General features: G+C 43.2%; 1 protein-coding gene across 4 annotated transcripts in view; it reads left to right on the top strand.

Annotated features, from left to right (window-relative positions):
- TDRD10 (tudor domain containing 10) overlaps window positions 1–20,319 on the top strand; it is a 29,067-nt gene extending 8,748 nt beyond the window's left edge. For all 4 annotated transcript variants that reach the window (XM_075607936.1, XM_075607933.1, XM_075607932.1 and 1 more), the window contains 17 exons: window positions 458–528; window positions 992–1,154; window positions 1,713–1,764; window positions 2,681–2,736; window positions 2,851–2,921; window positions 3,038–3,194; window positions 3,428–3,488; window positions 4,145–4,197; window positions 4,588–4,658; window positions 5,008–5,167; window positions 5,320–5,365; window positions 7,589–7,667; window positions 13,230–13,377; window positions 13,516–13,664; window positions 14,557–14,711; window positions 14,806–14,873; window positions 19,722–20,319. In XM_075607936.1, the coding sequence (XP_075464051.1) occupies window positions 497–528; window positions 992–1,154; window positions 1,713–1,764; window positions 2,681–2,736; window positions 2,851–2,921; window positions 3,038–3,194; window positions 3,428–3,488; window positions 4,145–4,197; window positions 4,588–4,658; window positions 5,008–5,167; window positions 5,320–5,365; window positions 7,589–7,667; window positions 13,230–13,377; window positions 13,516–13,664; window positions 14,557–14,711; window positions 14,806–14,873; window positions 19,722–19,805 (1,605 nt within the window). In that variant the 5' untranslated portion in view covers window positions 458–496 and the 3' untranslated portion in view covers window positions 19,806–20,319. The remainder of the gene's footprint in view (window positions 1–457; window positions 529–991; window positions 1,155–1,712; window positions 1,765–2,680; window positions 2,737–2,850; window positions 2,922–3,037; window positions 3,195–3,427; window positions 3,489–4,144; window positions 4,198–4,587; window positions 4,659–5,007; window positions 5,168–5,319; window positions 5,366–7,588; window positions 7,668–13,229; window positions 13,378–13,515; window positions 13,665–14,556; window positions 14,712–14,805; window positions 14,874–19,721) is intronic.
- The last annotated feature ends 3,143 nt before the right edge of the window (window positions 20,320–23,462 follow it).

Below are 23,462 nucleotides of genomic sequence, written 5' to 3'. Positions count from 1 at the left end.
TCCGAGCCCTGCAGTGGACACGGGGTCTAATAATGCCAACCTGCCTCCAAACTATAATGAGAATTTGAGCCAGTTGTTTTTTTACCGTTAACCTCAATGTATCCCGGTTCATAATAGTCCTACATTTCCATTGAAAACCGCAAATAAAAATACAGTTTGTGAGCACATTCACATGTCTCAGACAGATCCTCAACCCTACCTTTACCCATTATCTCTTGGCATACAATACTTCCACTGCAGCCAGGGATTCTGGGCAATGACATGCAAATGAGCGCTCACATTAAACTAGATTAGAGTATTTTGGAGACAAGTTGGCAAACTGCTGGGTTTTTGCATTGACGTTGGTTAGGAGCAGTCTCGCTGGCCCTTAGTTTGCAAGGGGGCGGAGGTACAGTATGGCATACACCCACTAACCTAAATATGTAAATGTTTTTTTTTTTCTTTTTTTTCTCATTAGGAGGACCTCTTTATTCTCTTTAAGGACTACAGGCCCCGGATGGCCAGAAAGTTCCAGCGTGACAGAAAATGGTACTATAATCTATCCAACATCCCCTTCATAATGTACACCGAATATAACACATTGACAATACATTCATTAGATACTAGATGCAAACCATAGTGACATGGAGGCCACTAACAAATTGTAGTACAAAGCGGGTGGCAGAAAGAGACCTTCTGAGAAAACTGTCTGATTATAAACTCCAGGGGCATGTCTACCTGTCTGCTAGTATTGTTCCATATGCATTCGAAATAATGTTGTGCAGGGCTGGCGAACTCCAGTCCTCAAGGGCCACCAACAGGTCTGGTTTTCAGGATATCCCTGCTTCAGCACAGGTGGCTCAGTCGAAGACTTAGCCACCGATATCCTGAAAACCTGACCTGTTGGTGGCCCTTGAGGACTGGAGTTGGCCACCCCTGATATAGGGAATATTAAACCATATGTTGAAGAGGGGAACATATGCCGTGTTGCTAGTCTCTTTCTTCTCTCCAGCTTTGCATTTGTGTATTTGAATTCACCTGAAACCGTTTTGCAAGTGATCAGCAATCTGCATGAGACCATGTTCATGGGCCGCCGGCTGATCCTAAAGCCCTATTGTGGTTCTGGAAATGGCAGAGAGAGCACTGATTCCTATAACAGGCACACAGCGATACAGGTTAAATACAACGTCTACATCTTGTCCTGTCCAGTGTAACTTTGTGCCCCGAGAAATCCAAATGTATTATGAGATAAGCACACTCCCTGCTAAGTAACAGATTTGCAGGACTTCCTTGTCCTGTCCTGGTATTTTTTTTATTTTTGTTAATTGACAACAAATCCCATAATGCTTATGGGTAGCAATTGGATCCGAACGAGACAAAGCTGTCCTCAGAATATGGAAGGTAGCTAACAATATAAAATTGGGTACCCTGTTGTGATATACAGTATATTGCCCCTACAAAGTGCCATCAGTTAAGTGGCCATGGATTGGCTTTTTTATTTTTTTCTGCTCATCGATGCATAACTTCCACCATTTTGTTCCTATTTTAGGCTCTTCCTGTTGGCATTAGACGCCATGACCAAATCACCTATTTATAGTGAAGGATAATTTCCTGAATGTGGCATTGCTGCGGTCGTAGTTGACAGGGCTTCAGTTTAAAGGCATACTTTACATTGCAGCATGCTCGTTATCAGGAGTATTTAGAGTAATTTATTCAGCATCGTGTTGTTATAGGACCTGGAATCGGCGCCTGCCCCAGAGTTATGTGAAAGCTTTGGCGATAAAGGTAAGGGGGTGCGAAGTGCCCACAATCGTCCCCATTATGTTACCTCGGTGAGATCTATTCATCAAAAGCCAAGAAAATGATTGTACTCATTGATTAAAAGTGCAATCTGTCTTACTTTTATTTTTTTTTTAAACATACTTTTTTGTTTTCAAATGTCCACTTTATGCTGTGTGCTCAGACTCTGGCGCCTGCTGTGTTGTGATGTTGCACCCCAGAAATATTTTGTTGGACAGAATATGATGGCGGTCGTTTTCTCCGAACAATGGACTCGATTTGGTACCTTTCCGATATTTCGGTTTCTCCAAGTCCTCCCTGTGGCATGGGACTTCCTTCCCCTTTGTTTTCGTCTTAACGTTTCCTTTAAAAGACGTTGACAGACGATAATTGACGTGGGCTGCGCAATGACCCCATATATGGTGGTCTAAACAGGAAGTTCTTGTCGTACCGCAGCTGGTTGATGATGAGTTAACCCATTAATGGCTGCCATAGAGGATTTGAAGAAACCAAGATATCGGAAAGGTACATTTCCTAATTTCTGTAAGCACAGTGTCTTTTACGGAAGTGTAATCTCTGATTTTTGGTTTTGGCTGCAAGAATGGCCATACCGATACTTGCAAAGATCCAAGAGGACAAAAGTAATATTTCATTCATTCAAATTAGCGCAGTATGGCCCGATTGTCACCTTTTATATGACATTGGACAAATCACATTATATCTCTATTTGCCTTGAACTACGGATGATTTGCAGCCACTGAAGAAACACAATTTCTGCTTTAAAGTCTCCCATTTGGAGACCATTTAACATGATTGTAAAGCGGATCTGAGATAATCCACTTGTGATCTTGCACAATCCTTTATATTGCATTATATTTCCTTCAGTAATTGAATTAATGGTGACTTTTTTTTATTTTTCTAGAAGCCAGGTCTAGAGCAACTGTTTACATTGGAAATCTCCCATTTGCTACAACAGAGGTATTTATCTGCTTTGAATTGTTCGCGTGTAGAAAAATATTTTCTTCCAGAGCTGGATAAACAAGCTGCAAATGAAATGGTTCAAACTATTTGTGTTTTTTGTCTTTTTGATAGAGTGACATTCTAATGCTATTAAAAGAGTATGGGCCTGTCAATGTCAAGAGGCATCGGCATGACATCAAATGGTACCAGCCTTTTTATCCTTAAACACTTTTTTTTAGTTTGTTTCATTTTAAGTCACTGGACCATTTTATTTCCTTGGAGCATCTCCTTGATGTCATTTTCTTCTTTTTATTCACAGCTATGCATTTGTGCAGTTGAGCTCCCCCGAGAGAGTTCCATTAGCAATCAACCAGATAAACGGCGTCCTTTTCGGGGGGCGTCGGGTAATATGTAATCATGTCACTGCCCAGGAAAGTGTTGGAAGACCCCCAGAATCATCCGAAAAACAGATGCCGGTATCAACATTTCTTATTTTGAACCTGTTCTCTCAGCCGCGCATAAAGTAAACGTGTATACTGATGTATACCTCCCTCTATTTCTGATATTTATTATTGTACAACATGTGGGTTGTTTGTTTAAGGGGGATGTTTGGCAGTGACACGCTGATTGACCTTTTAAATAGCTATTCTGGTTAAATATCCCCTGTGTAGATATTTGTACGGTAGCCGTGTTTTCACTCGTGTTGCAGGAGCTGGAGGATGTACCCACGTCAGAACTATGTGAGCGTCCAATTCCTGATGATTCCAAAGGTAAGGGGGTATGAGATACTAGTACTTTTTGCAATCGTTGACACTTGCATTTTGAAAGTGGGTAAATAACCCTACCTGCAAGTTTTGGCAGTAGCTAGCTGCATCTCCCCTGTCGGGGATCCTGGAAGTCCATTGAGCACACATTGCATTTAACAAATTTCTTTATTAAGAGAGTTCCTAGGGAAAATACACAAAGGTACAGATTTCATTTTCAAGTGGATGGCAAAGGTAGATAAAGTGACTTGACCAGAATCACATGGAATGTTGGTGGCAGGAGCGGAGCCAACAAACCTGTGCATGTAGAGGTCACCCGTAGCTGGTATTTCCCCGAGACCGACTTATCACCGTCGCGGATAATCTTTTAGTTATGAACCGTAGAATCACATCACAGTTGCTATTTTAGCTCATTAGTATCATACCACAATCTAGGCTAGGGGTGGGCAACGCTAGTCCTCAAGAGCCACCAACAGGTCAGGTTTTCAGGATATCCCTGCTTCAGCACAGGTAGTTCAGTCGAACTGATCTAGGCTAATGCCTTCCTGATAATATTGCCTTTATGAAGATGTTGGGTTTTATTGTTCTTTGTCCTCACTTCCTCTATATTGTGGAGAATTCCTGTGCTTTGGTTGATTGACTATTGTTTTCTCCTCATGCAGATAGAAGAGAGAATGAAGTTTATGTTGGCAATCTCCCAGTTGATGTGACAGAGGTACCGACCCCCTAATGCAGGGGTGCACAACCTTGCTATGCCCCCCAACCCCCTGCCTGCTGTCGCGCCCTCCCCTTATCTGTAATGTGCCGTCATTTGATGTCGCGTTGCCATGGAGACGCGTGGACTGAAGCCTGGTAAGTGAGTTACAGAGGCCTCGCGTGCTCATCGAGGGGCCTCTGTAACTGCCGCGCCCTTCAACAAAGTATCGCGCTGCCCACTTTGTGCACCCCTGCTGCCCTAGTGTATTTTAGACAGGACACGGCGTTGATCCTTTCTGAGATCAGTTTGTCAAAAAAAGAATTGACACATTTGTCGTTTGTAGCCACATGTGCGAGTTAAATTAATTTTCTATCTTTTTTTTTTTTTTTTCATGTCCTTTCAATTTAGGAGGAATTGTTGACACTGTTTAAGAACTATGAACCAGTCCGTATTTGGAAACCCCAGCGTGGCATGTTGTGGTAAAGTGGCGTTAAAAAGGACAGAAAAACGTTTGAATCCTATTGCATGTCTACTTCAACTGAAGTGCTGAACTGAACCTTTCCATCACATTTCCACATGTACAATACCCGCCCCAAAAATTACATGGACACACCCTGTGCAATTACTTTAGCCTCCAATTATTCAAACATTATTGCGCAAATCCTTAAAGCTTCATACTGTTCTTTGCAGGCATACTTGGTGTCTATGTAGACGTAAGCCTTTGAATTCTGATGCTTATACCCGTCACTTTGTAGTTTTAGCACAAGTATCACTTCTCGGCATGTGGGAGCGTTACTGCAGCGCTCCATGTTTTGTGTTCATCTCCAGCTTTGCAGTTGTGCAGTTGTGTTCCCCTGAGAGCGCATCTCTAGCGATTAATCAGCTGAGCGGAACAGTGTTTAAGGGGTGTCGGCTCATTTTGGTTTCTGAATGTGCTACGGAGAACGGCAGGAATCCAGAGTCCCCAAACCAACACAGGGAAATGCCGGTAATAAGACTGCTTCACGCTTTCTCATAATTCTCTGGCACCAACGAATGTTTTCACAGAATAATATAGGAATGTGGTTTGGAGTTTGTGGCTCAGTCTCGGTGGATCACTAATTGTTTCAGTACATTCATGAAGTGTTTCTCTTCTTACAGGAACTGGAGTCTGTACCTACCTCTGACTTAGATGGAAATAATAGAGGTAAGGGAATTAGAACCAGTATCTTATTTATGTTTTCTTCCCGATTTGAGGAACCATTTTTAATGTACAACTATGACATATTTTAATCAAAAGGAGAAAGCAAGCAGATGCTGTCTTAACCTGCCTCTTGTAATGGGATTGAACGCACAATTGTATTTCCAGCAACTAGGCCATACTGTATGCTTTACTGTAACCCTATGTTTTTGAAGTGCCTGCTGTCTAGCACTACTTTAGGTCTGATTATATTGTGTGTGGGTGTGTTTTGACTGTGTAGTCAGACCTAGTGTTAGATACAGTAGCAGGCACTTCAAAACATAGGTTACAGTAAATTGTCTCAAGACAGGCATCGCACTGTAGACTCACCCATTTGATTGTTTTAGAGATACTGAAGACAAATACAAGCATTTATATTAACTATCTTTTCTCTACACACTCTCTCTAGGTGATCATATATCTTGGGTTAAAATATCACCTCTATGCTGACAACACACAAATTTACTTTACAACCCTTGATCTTACACCTGCTGTAGAGACCAAAGTCTGAGTGTCTCTCGGTTATATCATCCTGGATAGCGACTTAAACTTAACATGTCAAAAACTGAGCTCCTCATACTTCCTCCCAAACCTGGCCTTACTACCTCCTTCCACATTACTGTTGGAAGTACCTTCATTCACCCAGTAGCCCAAGCACGCTGCCTAGGGGTCACACTCAACTCCTCTCTCTCATTCTCCTCTCACATTCAAAACGTTTCTAAAACCTGTCGCTTTTTCCTCCGCAATATCACAGATACACCCTTTCCTCTGTTGGTCAACTGCTAAAACTGTAACAGTCCCTTATTTTCTCCCATCTTGATTACTGCAGCCTTTTTTTACTGTCCGGCCTTCCTGCCTCTCACCTGTATCCCCTACAATCTAGCAAATCCAGAACAATAGTCCAGTATAAAAAAAAAATAACAATTGTGGGTTACAAAAATAAATGTTCTAACCCAAGCAAATGTTTGCTGTATTGAGATAAAAAAATATCAATTGAAACCAGGGATAGGTGGTATGGTCATATGTTAGATGAGCAGTTTGAATAACGCCTATTGAGGAAGAAAACACAGTCCCACGATGTTACCCTTGGAGCTGTCGGTGCAATCACCACCGTGATGCAGGGGCAGATCCCAACGGGCTTCGGGCAGGTGTCACCTGGAGTATAGGGTGAAATGGGTAGTCACGACCTCACGATCTCCACCAGAAGGTTTCCACGAGTCCCTGGCATCGGCGTGCACACGTCAAGGGAAAGCGAGTAGCCGGATGTACTCCCACGGGGGAAACAAAAGAGCGGTGCACAACCGCAAAAACGGATGGAGGCTGGATCACGGAATACAAAAATGTATTGATCTACTATAACAAGACAAAAAACATCTTCCACTCGAGTGTCCTTCACTATTCCTGGAAGATTAATTTTTTTGTCTTATGGTAGATCAATACATTTTTGTGATCCAGCCTCCATCCATTTTTGCGGTTGTGCCCCGCTCTTTTCTTATCCCGAGGGAGTACATCAGGCTCCCCTACAATCTATCCTAAATGCTGCTGTCAGAATCACTCTACTCTTTCCTAAATTTGTCTCCGCATCTCCCCTGCTGAAATCCCTCTCCTGGCTTCCTATCAAATCCTGTATCACACACTTAATTCTCCTCCTCACTTTTAAAGATTTACACTGCCCCTCCCTACATCTCAGCCCTAATTTATCACTATAGTATACACCATCCCGGCTCTTGCAGTCAGCTAAAGGATGTCTTCTCTCTACCCCCTTTGTATCTAAAGCCCTCTCCCGCCTTAAACCTTTCTCACTGACTGCCCGCACCTCTGGAATGCACCCTCTCTCGACCCACACTTAAAACACCTGCTTAACGAAGCATATAAGAAGCTCCGTGGCTGATACTTTATACCTCATACATAAACCGTGGCCCCCTGCAGACGCACTTACCAGAACGCCCTCCTACTGTCTGTACGTTCTTCCTACCCAACAATTGGATTGGAAGCTCTTTGGAGCAGGGACTCCTTTTGTTAAATGTTACTTTTACAGTATGTCAGTCTTCCCATGATCTGTTATTTGTATGATTTGGTATTTGTATGATTGTCACAAGTATTGCTGCTGTTAAGCGCTATGTAAATAAAGACATACATACAATGCTGCCTGACTGCTTCTGAAGTCTGTGCTGTTATGTTTTCCACTAGCTTCTTGTGGTATTGGAGACAGTCAGCTTGATGTTCCTGTGAATAAGAATATTTTCTATGCCATTCCCATGGAGATGAGGTGAGCACAAAGAACCAAGCGAGAGGTTAGGGTGGGGGGAAAATGCTCTGCAGAGAGGGAGCAGGGGGTATAATACCTTTTATTGAACCAACAAATAGTTGATGTTACAAACATTCAGACCTCCAGGGCCTTCATTAGGTAATTGAGGAGAGAAGGGAAGGTTTGGGCAGATGTGTTGGGGAAAGTATTCTGACTTAAGATGTTGAAACCCTAACGTAACGGTTACAAGTATTCTTTAAAAAGATGTACAATAAGAACTTGCATCATTTCCCTTACTCTGCATACATATCGGTTGGTAATGTAACCCTGAAAAGTATTTGGTAACATTTTGAATGTAGCAGCTGTTTCAAAGATAAACCTTCAAATATATTAATCAATTTTCAAAGTCCTTGGTAAGAATTCCTCCATTAATGTGATCACGCAGGTCGGAAAGGGGCTATCCTTAAGATGCCAACGTCTTCTTCATTTGCGCACACAGCATATTACAGACTGAACGCACTGCATGCTGCCTCACTGTTTTTGCTTGCAAGCTCAGTCTTTCCCACGGTTTTGCACTAGGGACTAAAGTATCAGCCGTGGCAGTAATATTTGGGAGACCAGGAATACTGCACATTTAAAGGTCTATTGCAGCGGTGGCCACCAACAGGTCAGGTTTTCAGGATATCCCTGCTTCAGCACAGAGGGTGCCATCTTCGACTGAGCCACTGATTGAGCCACTTGTGCTGAAGCAGGGATATCCTTAAACCTGGCCTGTTGGTGGCCACCGCTGCTTTAGTCCTAAAATTAATCAGGACACTGCTTTGTCCTAAATGACTTTAGTGACTTCAGTCCCTTTCACAAGATGGTCTATTCCTTATTTTTATTTGTTCCATTTATACTATCCATTTGTACTAATTTTAGTTATATTTTTAAGTTGGGCATATTAGTATTTTCTTGTATCATATGGCTATCTTTATTGATGATGCAACTTACCTTTTTTAATTTCACTTGGTCGTTACTATAACGGGGGTGGGACTGTTGCAGTGGCTATACTGTTGCTCCTGTTGTTCTAGAACCCCGCGCCTCACACCACCACACATCTTGGTACGACCGTAATATTGGGGAATTGATGAAGCGGGGTTCCAGACTTGAGTTCTGCTGGTGGAGGGCAAGATTGAAATGATCCTCCATATTGCAAAACACCAGTCCACAATCGCACATAAGAACGTAGTTGTGATCACAAGAAATTGTTTCAACGGACAATTGACCAGCACAGCTCTTCACGGGCTGCAGTGTTCAGATGAGTTTGCGCTCTTCTTTGCTGATAAGGCCGCGCTTATAGTGCCGGCGACACGGCCGGCGCCATTGCGAAAGTTGCATTTAAAGTTTAGGCGATGTCGCTGGCTACAAGGCCAGTGACGTCAGAAAAGGGGGAGGGCAGAGGGACGGAGAAGCTCCTGATTGGCCGCAAAGGGTGACCGTCGCCGAAAAAATCAATATCAGTGACTACCAGATTTTTGGTAGCACTATCTCTCCATCGCTTTGTCGCCATCTCGTGCACTATAAGCGCCGACGACGGTGACTATGCATTTGTTTTGACGCAACGGTCGCTGTCGCCGGCACTATAAGCGCAGCCTTGGGTGTCCTCCATATGGTCCAGGATTCCAACAGTGTCGAGATTTCAGCATGTGAACACAGGCTCTCTCTGGCTTAAAGCTCTATGCTTAGGCCATATGGGTGTGAAAGATTGTACAATGGGATTTGTATCCAGGCCTAAAACTCCTCCTTATAGGGTGTGTTGATATAATTGGCCCAGTGGTAAATGTCCCGCGGCCCAATAGGATGCTGAGACGTTATCCTTTGTGGCTTCCTATTGGCCTGCGTGATCAGGACTTTTAAATCTCCAGAGCTGCTACTGGCACGCCCTATAGAGGTATGGATGTTGGGGAGCAGGAGGTCCCTGGAGCTGTAATTAACACGGTTCAACACTGGAGACCCTCTGCGCCTCCCCTAGTAACAAATAATAATGTTCTGCTGACAAAAACAAAATAACTAAATTCAGCGCTAGACCTATATAAACAGTGCTGTGCACGATAAATGAATTAATAAATGCAGCCTAGTGTTCTATAAGGGGAATTATCTCTAGAACTCCCCAATACAATAGTGAATATACAAATATAGAAAATAACCTGGTGCAAAGTGTACAATATAATTGTGAATATTACTATAAAAAGCAATGTCCATAAAAATAAAGGATATAAGTGATGAGAGTGGAGTCCTTCCTTTCAGATGTTTGAGTGGTAAATGGACTCCGTTCCCAAGATTGGTGAAGAAAAACAGGAGGAGTTTTTTTTTCTTTTTTTGCTGCAGAATGTTATCCTGTGGTGTATGATAAAAACCATAGACAAAACATTGCGCAGTATTGTTTCATCAAATGAATTCCCCCATATACAGCTTCAACCCGTGCCTGCTTACTAGATGCAAAGCAGGCAGCATGCAGTGGAGAGAATCTGTGATTTTCCAAGTCCCAGCGTTTTCAGGCACAGCACGATCCCCACGAGGTGCGCCGTCTTCGGATAGGCTCAGATAAAGTCTTTTTCTCCAGGTGTTGTCATCTGTGTCCACTCCCGTATTCCTGTATATGCAACTCCAACCCGGGATAAAAAAAGGAGGCAGAGGATTGCACAATACCTAAAAACCTTTTAATACCTCCAATGCACAAACAGACATATACTCACAGACACAGTGAGGTTTAAAATCAATAGGAGCGCCCGACCCGGCTGTCCTGCAGCAAACACCAGTCCCTGGCAGTCCTTGCCGGTAGCCGCGTGTATCTCACGATGCTCCGGTGTCAGCGCGGTGACGTCACCGCTTCCGCTTCTACACAGGTAGCTGAATGTGTAAACAGGCCGGCGTCTCCTTAGGCTCCTCCCTACGCATTTCGTGACGGGGGGCGTCACTTCCTCAGGGGATTGTGGAGCCTCTAGGAACTCCCTGTTTTGTCCACATGTTGGCCTTTTTTGACTTGGTTTCATCTGTATTTTTTAATTTAATTTCATCTGCATTTTATGTGCCAGAATATATAACCATGTACTCTTTTGAATTGGGTTCTATTGTTGGTTAGTTCATTATGTCAACATCCAATTGATTATGTCATGTTTCTTTAAGCTTGGGATCTAATGAAGGGTGATTTTCACCTTTGGTCTGACTCATAAGCGCTCCAGTTAACAACGGGTTAATATGGGACTATTTAAGTACAAGGGATTGTATAGGCTCCACAATCCCCTGAGGAAGTGACGCCCCCCGTCACGAAACGCGTAGGGAGGAGCCTAAGGAGACGCCGGCCTGTTTACACATTCAGCTACATGTGTGGAAGCGGTGACGTCACCGCGCTGACACCGGAGCATCGTGAGATACACGCGGCTACCGGCAAGGACTGCCAGGGACTGGTGTTTGCTGCTGGACAGCCGGGTCGGGCGCTCCTATTGATTTTAAAACTCACTGTGTCTGTGAGTATATGTCTGTTTGTGCATTGGAGGTATTAAAAGGTTTTTAGGTATTGCGCAATCCTCTGCCCCCTTTTTTATCCCTGGTTGGAGTTGCATATACAGGAATACGGGAGTGGACACAGATGACAACACCTGGAGAAAGACTTTATCTGAGCCTATCCGAAGACGGCGCACCTCGTGGGGTTCGTCCTGTGCCTGAAAACGCTGGGACTTGGAAAATCACAGATTCTCTCCACCGCATGCTGCCTGCTTTGCATCTAGTAAGCAGGCACGGGTTGAAGCTGTATATGGGGGAATTCATTTGATGAAACAATACTGCGCAATGTTTTGTCTATGGTTTTTATCATACACCACAGGATAACAGTCTGCAGCAAAAAAAGAAAAAAACTCCTCCTGTTTTTCTTCACCAATCTTGGGAACTGAGTCCATTTACCACTCAAACATCTGAAAGGAAGGACTCCACTCATCACTTATATCCTTTATTTTTATGGACATTGCTTTTTATAGTAATATTCACAATTATATTGTACACTTTGCGCCAGGTTATTTTCTATATTTGTATATTCAATAATGTTCTGCTGCTTTAAGCTAGAGGGTTACCAGGTGCTAAACTCTGACAGTGTGCAGAATCTTGGTTATCCTTGATTGTAGCTTGACACTTAAACAGGTGTCAGCAGTGATCAAATCCTCATTCTTTCACCTGGTGGATATGGCCTGAGTAAAGCACTTGATTTCCCCCAGAATAGCCCCCTCCCCTGGTTCATGCCTTTTGTGGCCTCGCGCCTAAACTACTGCCATGCACTTTACCTGGGACTTCCGGAAACAGAACTGCACTAGTTGCAGCTGGTACAGGATGCTGCGGCCAAGTCATTAACAGACCAGTTCTTGCCACATCACACCTGTTCTCCGGTCTCTGTACAGACCACCTGTAAGATGGCAAGTCTGTTTCATGATTTGGCTTGTTGACATTCGCAGCTCAATATAATCCGGGTCCCAGGTAAGAGCTCCTTGTTCCCTATACTTCCACTCTCACTTCCATCTGCAAATAAAGGACTGCTACCCGTTTCCAGAATCTCCTCCACGTCCTTTTGGGACTCGAGCTTCAGCCATTCTGCTCCTACTCTTTGAAACTCTCTGCCTCGTATGGGCTGAGAAGCCCCCTCTCTGAATATCTTTAAAAACATGTTTTCAACTTGCCTGTTAAAGCTGCAGTTCAGTCAATATCCTGCATGTGTGGGTTTTTTTTAATAAATCAGTTCTGTAGTAAGAAAAAATACTTTTAGCATTTTCTGTTTTAAAAACAACAACTTTTAAAGACCAATTTTCTTGTATTCTATTTTAACAGCCATTTGCTAAGGCACTGCCCCATCATGTCCTGGCACAAGCCCTGGCACACCCCTTTGTCAGCCCTGCCCTCCCTCTAGCACATGTCAGTGCAGGAGTGCTCATGAATATTCATGAGCTTCCACTGACAGACAAGCAGAATATAAACGGGTCCCTTCACTAATTACGTCACCAAATTTTGACCTATCAATACATGGAGAACGAATTTACCTGCAGCTATACAGTTCTTTAGGTAATTAGAGATTGCACACATAAAACTATTGAAGTAAAAAAATAAATAAAAAAAAAAAAAAAAAAGACTGAACTGCAGCTTTAACAAGCATTTGATTAACCTGTGACATGTCATCCTTATCTTTTCTTATCCTATAATTTAATCTTATGTTTTAAATATTAAATTTTTCCCCCCTTCTACAGTAATTGTGAAGATTTGTGTCCCATTGGGAGAAAAGTACTATATTAATAAAGTTATTAATATTAGGAATAATTTACAAATCCCCATAGAGCCCAAAGCCTAACTCAAATTTAACAGCAGTGTGTTGTAATTGTAATGCTAGGTGCAATTATATCCTAGTTTTTATATATATATATATATATATATATATATATATATATATATATATATATATATATATATATATATATATATATATATATATATATATATATATATATATATATATATATATAATTACACAACCTCCTTTCACTTTTTTTTTTTTGTCTTCTACAGAGGAATGATCCTTTCGCACATGCTCAGGGATTGCTTTAATGACATTAACTGGCTAGCAGCCATCATGGAAACAAGAGGAGAGGTGGCACTGCTAGTTACCAATGTCTTCCCACCAACGCCTTTTTTCTTTGCAGTACATCTAACTAAGGTGTGACTTGGAACGAGGGAACAGACAAGAATCTCACTGTTGGGACACTACTGTGGGGGGGTTCATTGGTGGCATTGTTTTATGCAGAATATTTCGCGGGTAATCGTTGCTAAAGAAGAACTTTGCTTTTTTTTTCAGGGATTGTACTCCAATATGACAAAGCTGTTCTCTGATTTGGCAGAGGTAGAATTCCAGCAGCCTTACCTGTTAAAGAGTGAGGTGCAGAGGGGGACGCGGGGCCTGGCAGAATGCATCCTAGTGGGTGGTGAAGAAGGGGCATGGAACAGGTTCGGAATGAAATGTAACATGGCAGCTAGAGTTTCAAGATATATTGTAGAGAGAGAGATTGAAATGATGCCATAACTTATCAAAACATAGGTGCAATACACATGGCCTATTTGAGGTGCATATAGCACTTTATTTATCAGTGTTTGAAACAAATGAATATATAAAAGCAAAATCAAAGTGTGAAGGCACATTGCTCAGGACTGAGGAAGCCCACACAGGCTGCATGGCATCCTCTTTATCTCGTCTGCACAGGGACCGTACTAGGTATTTTTTCTCTTTGAATTGTGGGTTTTATGTACCCCTTCTTTACTTTATGTTTATTCTACAGAATAATTATAAGATGGAAGAATCTGAAATCTATTATGTATATTTCTCTGGCCATCTATATGCTCCCTTCCTGTAGCTTATTGACATAAGTTCTTGACATGGGACAACATTGAAAGAATAGGGTTGAGTACGCAGTGTTTCTTTTATAATTTTGGGTTCTGACTTTGTATTTGTAACACACACCTGCAGTATGCTTTTGTATATGGCATTTTAACGCTCAGCGTTGTAATGAGGTTTATGTGGTATTATAGTATATGGTCAAGAGGGTCATACTTGCGCTGTACTTCCCGTGTTTGTTGCTTCACCTTCCCACTTCAGGCTCCACTTGCAGTGAAAGGATTAATGCTGACCGAGAGCAAGTTAGATAAGGGGTGCCCAATTCCAGTGATGGAGCCACCTGTGCTGAAGCAGAGACTGAGCCACCTGTGCTGAATCTGGGATATCTTGCAAACCTGACCTGTTGGGGGGGGGGGGGGGCTTCAGGACTGGAGTTGGGGCCCCCCTGGGTTAGATGAGCGTGGAAGTGTAATGATATAGTGGTGTCTCCATCTCCTGTACTCGCAGGTGCTGGGTGATCGATGTGGTTTTGGACCTTGCCATAGTATTTATTTTTGATTATGGTTTAACTGCCAACGTCCCGCTGAAGTCTCTCCGTCGCCTGGATAGAGATGATTTGTGGGTTATTCCTCCTCTGGCTCAGCCATTCATGTTGGAAGAAGGTAGTGAAATCGTTCACCTTCTTGCTGAACCTGCTAATGCTTGATTGGACGTATCAAGGAATCACCCGTACTGACCTCTAATTTTATTTTAAAGGTTGTTGCTCCTGTGATTTCGTCAGAACCATCGTAAAGGGTAAAATCAGTGGCTTCTGCAAAAATGAGGTGAATATATTATAATGCAGCCCTTTCTCCCAACTGTTATGCAGAGCTTTACAGTACCTGCAGCTCCATTTTCTAACCGGTTTAATGCAGGGGTGGTCAACTCCAGTCCTCAAGACCCGATCTACACAGGTCGGGTTTTAAGGATATCCCAGCTACAGCACGGGTGGCTCAATCGACTGAGCCATGTATGCTGAAGCAGGGATATCCTGAACAGGTCAGGTGTCTTGAGGACTGGAGTTGAGAACCCCTGGTTTAATGCATCAGTGATTTGGTAGTATACAAGCTGTAAATAAAGGTGGATTGCACTACATTACATGAATAAATGCATTCCACTTGGAACAGAAGTGTGAGTAAGAAATGCCTGCCCTGAAGATCTTTAAAATGCAGGTGCACTATTGCAAAGTCTGTTAGCTAACATTGTGTCTGGCTTGTTGGCTCTCGAAAAATTTCCTTTGTGTCCAACTCAAATCCTTCTCGGCCCGGGATGTGAGGAGGAGGTTAAGCTCAATCCTTACATCCTTCAGCTCCTTTAGTGTGTCCCCTCTACCTGATCGGCTATGTAGTGTAGAGAGCTCATGTAACCTCTTGTATAACTGTACCAATTTGGCGTCCCTTTGCTTTTTCCGTCTAGCTGCTATGCTTATCAGAACCCCCTGCATTGTGGCTTTGTGAGCCTCCCACAACATTGTGTGGGATTCCACACTGCCTAGGTTGGTCTGGAAAAACTGAATAATTTCCTCCCTGACCGACTTCGCTAGATCTGGTATCTTAATCAACGATTCATTAAGTTTCCAGTTTGCTCCCGCAATAGGCAACCAAATTATAACATACAAGCAATTAGGACAAAATCATGGGAGATATCCTCTAACCCCAAAACTGTAGTGGAAGAGTTCAAACAATATTATGCACAGTTATATAACGGGGAGAAGGTGGTTCATAATGTTAAGAAAAGTGGTATACTGCAAGAATTTCTAGCAGATGCTGCACTGCCACAGCTGAACCGATTGGAGCGCGAGGCAATACAGAGTGATTTCACACGAAGAATTAACAGCAGTTGTCAAAAACTTGAAGTCCTCTAAAGCCCCGGGCCCAGATGGGTTCTCCAATCTTTACTATAAAAAATTTATAGGTATACTAGCCCCACATATGCTCCGGTTATTTAATGGGGTCCTGGCGGGAGAGCCCTTCTCAGAGCAGATGCTCCAGGCGTCGATCTCCTTGATTCACAAAAAAGACAAAGATCCCACAAATTGCCAAAGTTACAGGCCGATATCATTGATAAATTCGGATGTTAAGATATATTCTAAATTACTGGCCAATCGGTTAAGCGCTGTCCTGCCTAGGCTGATCTATCCGGACCAGGTTGGCTTTATTAGAGATAGACAAGCGTCCGACAATACCAGAAGGATTGTAGATATAATTGACTTTGTGAATGCCAACAAGGTCCGGAGCCTGGTGCTGAGCCTGGACGCGGAGAAAGCCTTTGACAGGATAGACTGGCCATACTTGGAGTCCACGCTTGGGGCATTTGGGTTCGGGGATAAAATCCTACGGGCAATAAAAGCGCTATACACAGCTCCAGCAGCGAGGGTGATTCACCAGGGTTTCCCCTCAGAGCTGTTTCGCATCAAAAGTGGTACGAGACAAGGATGCCCGCTATCGCCCTTGCTTTTCGCCTTATGCATCGAACCACTAGCAGCACAAATACGTAGCAACCCAGATATAACGGGTGTACAAATTCACTCACAAGAACACAAAGTAGCTTTGTATGCGGACGATATTATTCTGACAATTACAAAACCGCTCACCTCGCGCCCTAATCTGTTTGCGCTCTTGGGGAGGTTTAATCGGATCTCTGGTTTCAAGATAAATCAGGCGAAATCAGAGGCGCTTAGTTTGAACATCCCACGAGAGATGGAGAAACTGATAGAACTCAACTTTGAGTTTAAATGGCAGTCCAAATCCATAAAATACCTAGGGGTGCATATCACAAAAAAGATAGCCTCCCTATATCAAGCAAATTATCCCAGTCTATTGTGGACTCTAAAGAAGGAACTGAAAGACTGGTCAGCATATGGTATTTCATGGATAGGCAGAATTTACAGTGTAAAGATGAACATCCTCCCCCGGATACTATACCTGTTCCAGACTCTTCCGATATCCGTGGTGAGATCTGAGATCAAGGAGTTACAAAATTCAATAACAAAGTTTATTTGGAGGGGTTAACAACCACGGATAAATGCAGTAATTATGCAAAAACCTAGAGAAGCCGGAGGACTGGCAGTGCCATGCTTGTTGTCCTATTATAAAGCGGCGCAATTGTGCCAAATTACACAATGGCATGGAGACCGAGCTGCGAAGGTGGGTGGCACTGGAGAGAGAGTTGTGTGCCCTGCTGGAGCTCAGGGATCTAATTTGGTACCCGAAAAAAAGAGTAAAGGACATGAAAGAGCCTCTGACCTCTGTGCTCAACTTAATATCGGTCTGGGAGGCGGCTAAAAGTAATCGCTCATTGTCCTCAAAACACACTTTAATGGCCCCTTTGTACGGTAACCCAGGTTTTGCTCCTGGGCTAGAGGGTAAGAATTTTACGCTTTGGCGATAATTGGGGTTTAGAAGACTGGAGGACCTGGAGGGTAGAAATACCATCAAATCATTTGACCAATTAAAGTCGGAAACGGACATCCCTCACACAGAATTTATTAGGTACCTCCAGGTCTGGGCATTTTACAACAAACACTTGGTGAGATCACCGTTAACGAATTTTGAAAGGCTCTGTGTGAGGGGCACTGACACGCGGGGACTGATCTCTACTCTGTACAGAAATGTGGTCGGTGCTGACAAGGACGACACAAACACACCCCGATTCAGGAGTCAATGGGAGTCAGATTTGCAGGAGACACTAGAGGACGAGGACTGGACAGAAATATTTAAGGCTGCGGCCAGTAGTTCCATCTGCACGACATTGAAGGAGAACTCATATAAAGTTTTGTTAAGGTGGTATCTCACTCCAATTAGACTGGCTAAATTTGTTCCAGGCTCTGCCCGCGGCAGTGCGGGGAACAGGGAGATCTGGTACACATGCTGTGGTCTTGCCCGAAAATTATACTCGTTTGGAGTCAGATTCGCGATTGGCTACAGAGGATTTTGGGCCTCCAAATTTAGCTAGACCCGTGGCTGTTCCCATTAAGCAAACCCACGGACGAAGTATCAAGAACGGGGAACAAATTAATAGCACATTTTGCAACGGCTATGAGGTGCGAGACCGCAGCATTTTGGAACCAGAATGCAATTCAATCAATAGAAAAAAATCAGAAACAGAATTTGGTTTGTATGCCAGATGGAAAAGTTAACGAGTTTGGTTAACGACACTGGCTCAAAATTCCAAAAGGTCTGGCTGCCTTGGCTAGCTCAGACAGATATTCCAGGGATGAGCAATGCCACCATTTGGCTTTAATAGGATAAAGTGGGTTCTCCTTGGATGTGCAGCGCGGGATGCAGACAAGACGCGGAGAACGGGCAGTAGGCCCCCTACAGGGATCCAGGAACAGGCGGGTACATCAGCACGTGTGGATATAAACAAAATGGAAAGCGTCAATGGCGATCAACGGATCGATGAGAATAGGAAGAGACGTGGCATACCCTTCTCTAACCCCCCCCCCCCCTTTCTTTCCCTCCCTCCTTTTTTCGTTCATGTCCTGTTGTCTTCCCATCCCTTTGTCTGTTAAATGTTGTATGTCCTGAATGGATTTTGTCTCCCTTGTTATGGCAATAACATTTTGATTGTATGATATTTATGCAAAAACCAATAAACAGAAAGTTAAAAAAAAAAATGCAGGTGCACATGCAATGCACTGTGCATACATTGTACATGGGCAGGAACAAATGTAAGTGAATGATTTCAGTATGTAGCAGAGATCAAAAGTTAATTGAATGTTAGCGGGCTGCGGTCCCAGTCTGCACTGCAGCACGCACGCCTGGCGGGGTGGCGGCGCGTGCACAGCGCTTCACTGCGATCTGTGGCAGGGGCGTGGCCATGACCTCACGTGGATGGTTCGTCCTCATTGGCCGAACTGCTGTGGGGGGGCGTGGCCACCCCTCCGTCGCAAGTTCTAAACACAATTTTGCTGTGTTTTGAAAAACTGGTAGCAGAGCGCGGCTGCCGAATGTGCGCAAAGGCACATACTTGGCCCAGCCCCATTGAGGGGCGGTACTTGTTGGTGCGGCGTGCGCTGCAGAACGTACTGGGGCCGCAGCCTTATTGTGTTTCTGTATCTGATTCCTATTGATACAGCCCAGCACTGTACATGATGAACTAGAGACCGCACATTGACTGTACTGTGTGCTATTAATTTTGTGACAAACAAGGGGGGGGGGGGGAGGGGCGAGAATGCTTCAGGGCAGAGGTGGCCAATTCCAGTCCTAACAGACCAGTTAATAGGGATATCCCTGCTTCAGCACAGGTGGCTTAATCATTCTGACTGCGCCACCTATGCTGAAGCAGGGATATCCTTAAAACCTGACCTGTTGATGGCCCCTGAGTTGACCACCCCTGCTTCAGGGTAAGAGAACCTGCTGCATAAGCAAAATGTGTCCCCTGAAACAATTTTCCTTTTTGTATTTTCTATAGCATAGCATTGAAATACATTTAAAGGTATATGCAGTGTCGCCCTCACTGTTTTAGCGCTGAGCTACAAGGGGGTCCCCAGTTAGACGGGCTCAATGGGATGCAAACACTTCAAAAAGGAGGAGGTGGCAGGAAAGGGAACGGAGAGGAGTATTCTTTATTCAGAGAGCAGTCCCTGAACCTTTGAAATTTCAATGCCTTTTTGTTTTTCCCTCAACCAGCGTCACATCCTGATGTTTTCCAAGTATGCGGAGGAAGGTTCGGCTTCCAGCACCACTCTTTCACTGGACACCTGCAGCATTTGAAGGACTGACCCCTGTCGTGTATATAACGCACCTCCTGTGTATCGGACATAAATTGAGATGTTTGTTATTATGTGGTATTTCTTTTTGCAGCATACAGTAAAGAAAGTTTAATACTGTAAGCATATGTTCTGTTATAGGAAAAGAAGGGAATATGATTCCCAAATGACCGGTGCCCCAGAGTGTACTGATCGTCATTAACATTATACAAATATACAGTGTAAGTTCAGTGAATCCGGATCACCCATAATAACAATGGAAAGGATAAGTACCATAATCAATAATAATCCCGATTTTTGGAGACCAGTGCTTGAGTCACAGTATCTAGAGGGGATTTCCGTAGAATGTTCCATGTCATATTGTGACAATCTCCTGGGATATGGCTCACGCAGCAGTAAAACGAACAAGAATCCTTTTACTCACAACCATTTCGGAGGTGTCCGGCAGTAGCGTGCTCCCTGCTCACTATTGAGAACCGGAAGTGGAGTCCCGTGGGGGAAGAAATAGGAGGTGTGCTGCTGAAAAATAAGGCCGGATCGCTCCGTGGTCGGTGAGGAACGTATTGATTGGGTCGCAGGCAACATGGTAAAATATAGGAACTAGCAGCGAAAAAGTACACGTTTCGCACATGTGTGCGCTGTAGCAAGCGCACATGCGTGAAACGTGTCGGTTTTCTCTGGGTCGTAGGCAACATGGTAAAATAAAGGAACTAGCAGAGAAACCGACACGTTTCACGCATGTGCGCTTCCTAAAGCGCACACGTGTGAAATGTGTCCGTTTTCACTGCTAGTTCCTATATTTTACCATGTTGCCTACGACCCAATCAATACGTTCCTCATCATCGACCACTGAGCTATCTGACCTTCCTCCATTGACCACTGAGCGATCCGGCCTTATTTTTCAGCAGTGCACCTCCTATTTCTTCCCCCACCGGACTCCACTTTGTTCTGTTATAGACTATATTTGCTGTAGGCAGCTGGTTTTTCGTGGCGCCCTTCAGGTTTGTAGCATTGTCTCTGGCGGCCTTTAGGCAGTTCGGAAGATTGTAAAATAGCCGGTCTATTTACAAGGTTCCTTTTGATAATTGTTTGCAGGTATTGAATTAGTTGGAATGTTCTAACACTGATTGCTGCTGTTTATAAAGTAAGGCCAGATTTATGCATACTTTTTTCCCATCAGACATAGAAGAATGATATGATGTTTTTGAATTTCTTTATTACTGAAGGCATCTTTAGAAAATGCAATTGATCATAAGGATGTGAAACATTAAATTGAGTAGCAATTATTGTCTGGGCTTGTTATTGCAAAGCAGGGGCTGATGGTGAGTGGGTGGGTGTGCTATGCCATGGGTCATTTGTTGTATTAATTGATAAGGCTGTGGAGTAAGGTCCACTAATGAAACACAATGATCTTTTAGTAAAGGCATATTCCTGCTGCTCATACCATTTCTCTGTGCAGTATGTTTGCTTTGCTGTGATGTAGGTATCCTCATCGTTTTAAGTTTCTTCCTAGGTAGATCTTAGAAATAAAGCGATAGAAAATACAACTGTGCTATATTACCTCCCCACTGAAATCTCTCCCATGTCTATAATGCATCAAATCTTTCAATTACCTGACTTATAGTAGTGTTTTAATGCGATGTTAGAGGCTGACATGTTTCATTTAATGGAAGTGTGTTTGGGTGAATGTATAGAATCAGCACAGCCCCACGTTACTCTTCCCCCATTATGAAAAGGAATATATTTTTCCACCTAAAACAAATTGCTATTTTAATATACAGTAAAGTGTTCACAGGAACGCTGTGTTTATAAAGGTGTTTCGTAACTATTTAGTGTAGATTCTACTGCAGCAAGAGTGTAATTTTCCCTGGGCAGCTGTCCCAATGACCAGACTTTCTTGTAGGGATAATCTGCATTGCTGTGTGGCCCTTGTAAAAGTTGGGCCCATCTGCTTTGGTTTACTGCCACATCTGAGTATTGCCATGTACTGTACATGCTGCAATCAATCTCTCCAAGAGCATCATTTACTTCTATTTCCTCCCACAAATTATTAAACCCTACCAGCTACAGTAACAGTCAAAGATTAGTGTAAAACTTGTCTGAAACGAGCAAGCGCCCTGAGTCTTCTGTACAGAACAAAGCCGATAAGAACTATAAGCCCTACAGGCTACACTGTATTTTCCAACATTCTTTCAATGTAGGTAAAGTCCTTTTATAGCAGCAATACTACATTCCACCTCTCCCCCCATCTTATTTGTATATGTAAAGCACGTGAATGTATAATTCTACAGTCTTACATACGATGGCAATCTTTGGTGCTCCTGTTATAAATATGTAAAAAAAATAAAAAAATACTGATTGTGTGCCTAACATAATGGCTGCCTTTCCGTTTCAATCAATCCTTCAGTTACTGTAACACATCAGCTACAATGTAACCTTACTGTATATTGCTTAGTGAAAGGGGGGGGGGGAGAGGGGAAACAGGTGCTCTGTTGTAATGGTAAATCAAGTGGCAATAATGTGAAATACAATATGATCGTGCATATGTGATACGCTGCTCAACCGATGAGGATCCTCCTTATCCTTAGAGAGTGATGGATATAAGGAGCGCAGAATCATGAAATAGAAAAGAAAATTGTATATAGTGCAATATTAGTGCCTGTATTCTACCTGGGTCATGTGAGTAGTGGCAGTGAGCACTAATACAGACATTCCTTTTTTACACATTGGAACATTTGCAATATTGCACTATATGCATTTTTTTTCTTGTGATTATGCGCTTCCTATATTCATCATCCATGTATATTACTAAGGTAACATTGAATATTGTTACAGTTTGCAGCTCAAACTGTTGGGAATATTGTCAACACATCCCAAGTAGGAAAGTGTTACAGAGATCTTGCACCGCTGGAGAGGTGGGCTAAAACCTGCTATAGAAATCAAAGGATGCTATGTAGATAAACTCATTTAAAATGGCATTAAGCGTTGAATAATAATATAACAGCCAGTATCTATCTAATACTACAGAACTGATTTCTATAAAAAAAAAAACATACAGGGTGGGAAAACCGTAGCAAAAACAAGCACAGATCGTGCCCCCAAAAAAGAAAATGTTGGGTGGCTATATGGTTATATAGCGCCATCTATATACAAAGCGGTTCACAGCAGTAATACATGTGACATCATAATATAGCACAATGGAAATAAGCACTTCAGACAAAAGTACCATTAGGAAAAGGATTCCCTGCTCCGAAGAGCTTGCAATCTGTTATGCATGCAAACTCATGTAACTTGCTACGAACAAAGTGTAGCTATGTCTTTGGCTGACCCTCTGATTGAGCCACCTGTGCTGAAGCTGGGATATATCCTGACAAACCTGACTTGTTGGAGGGGTGGGGGAGAGAGAGTGTGTCTGGAGATGAGCACCACTGGTTTATATTATAACTAAATCCCCCCCATGCCTGACGGAATAAAAATACAGAGAGAGGACTACGGATAAGTGAAGTGATGTGTGAGTCGATAGTTGTGACTTGTGAAGGGGAGGCGGGATTGCTCCATTATAGACGAACCAAGCAGGCCTCTTAGTGCTGTCCTCTAGAGATCTCCTCTTCACGTGTAGATTTAAGGATCTGGCAGAAGGGGCTCGTGCTTATAAAACACT

The sequence above is a fragment of the Ascaphus truei genome, chromosome 7, assembly GCF_040206685.1.
Source record: "Ascaphus truei isolate aAscTru1 chromosome 7, aAscTru1.hap1, whole genome shotgun sequence".
Classification (NCBI taxonomy): Eukaryota; Metazoa; Chordata; class Amphibia; order Anura; family Ascaphidae; genus Ascaphus; species Ascaphus truei.
The sequence above is the reverse complement of the archived record's forward strand: the minus strand, read 5'-3'. Positions and strand labels throughout refer to the sequence as shown.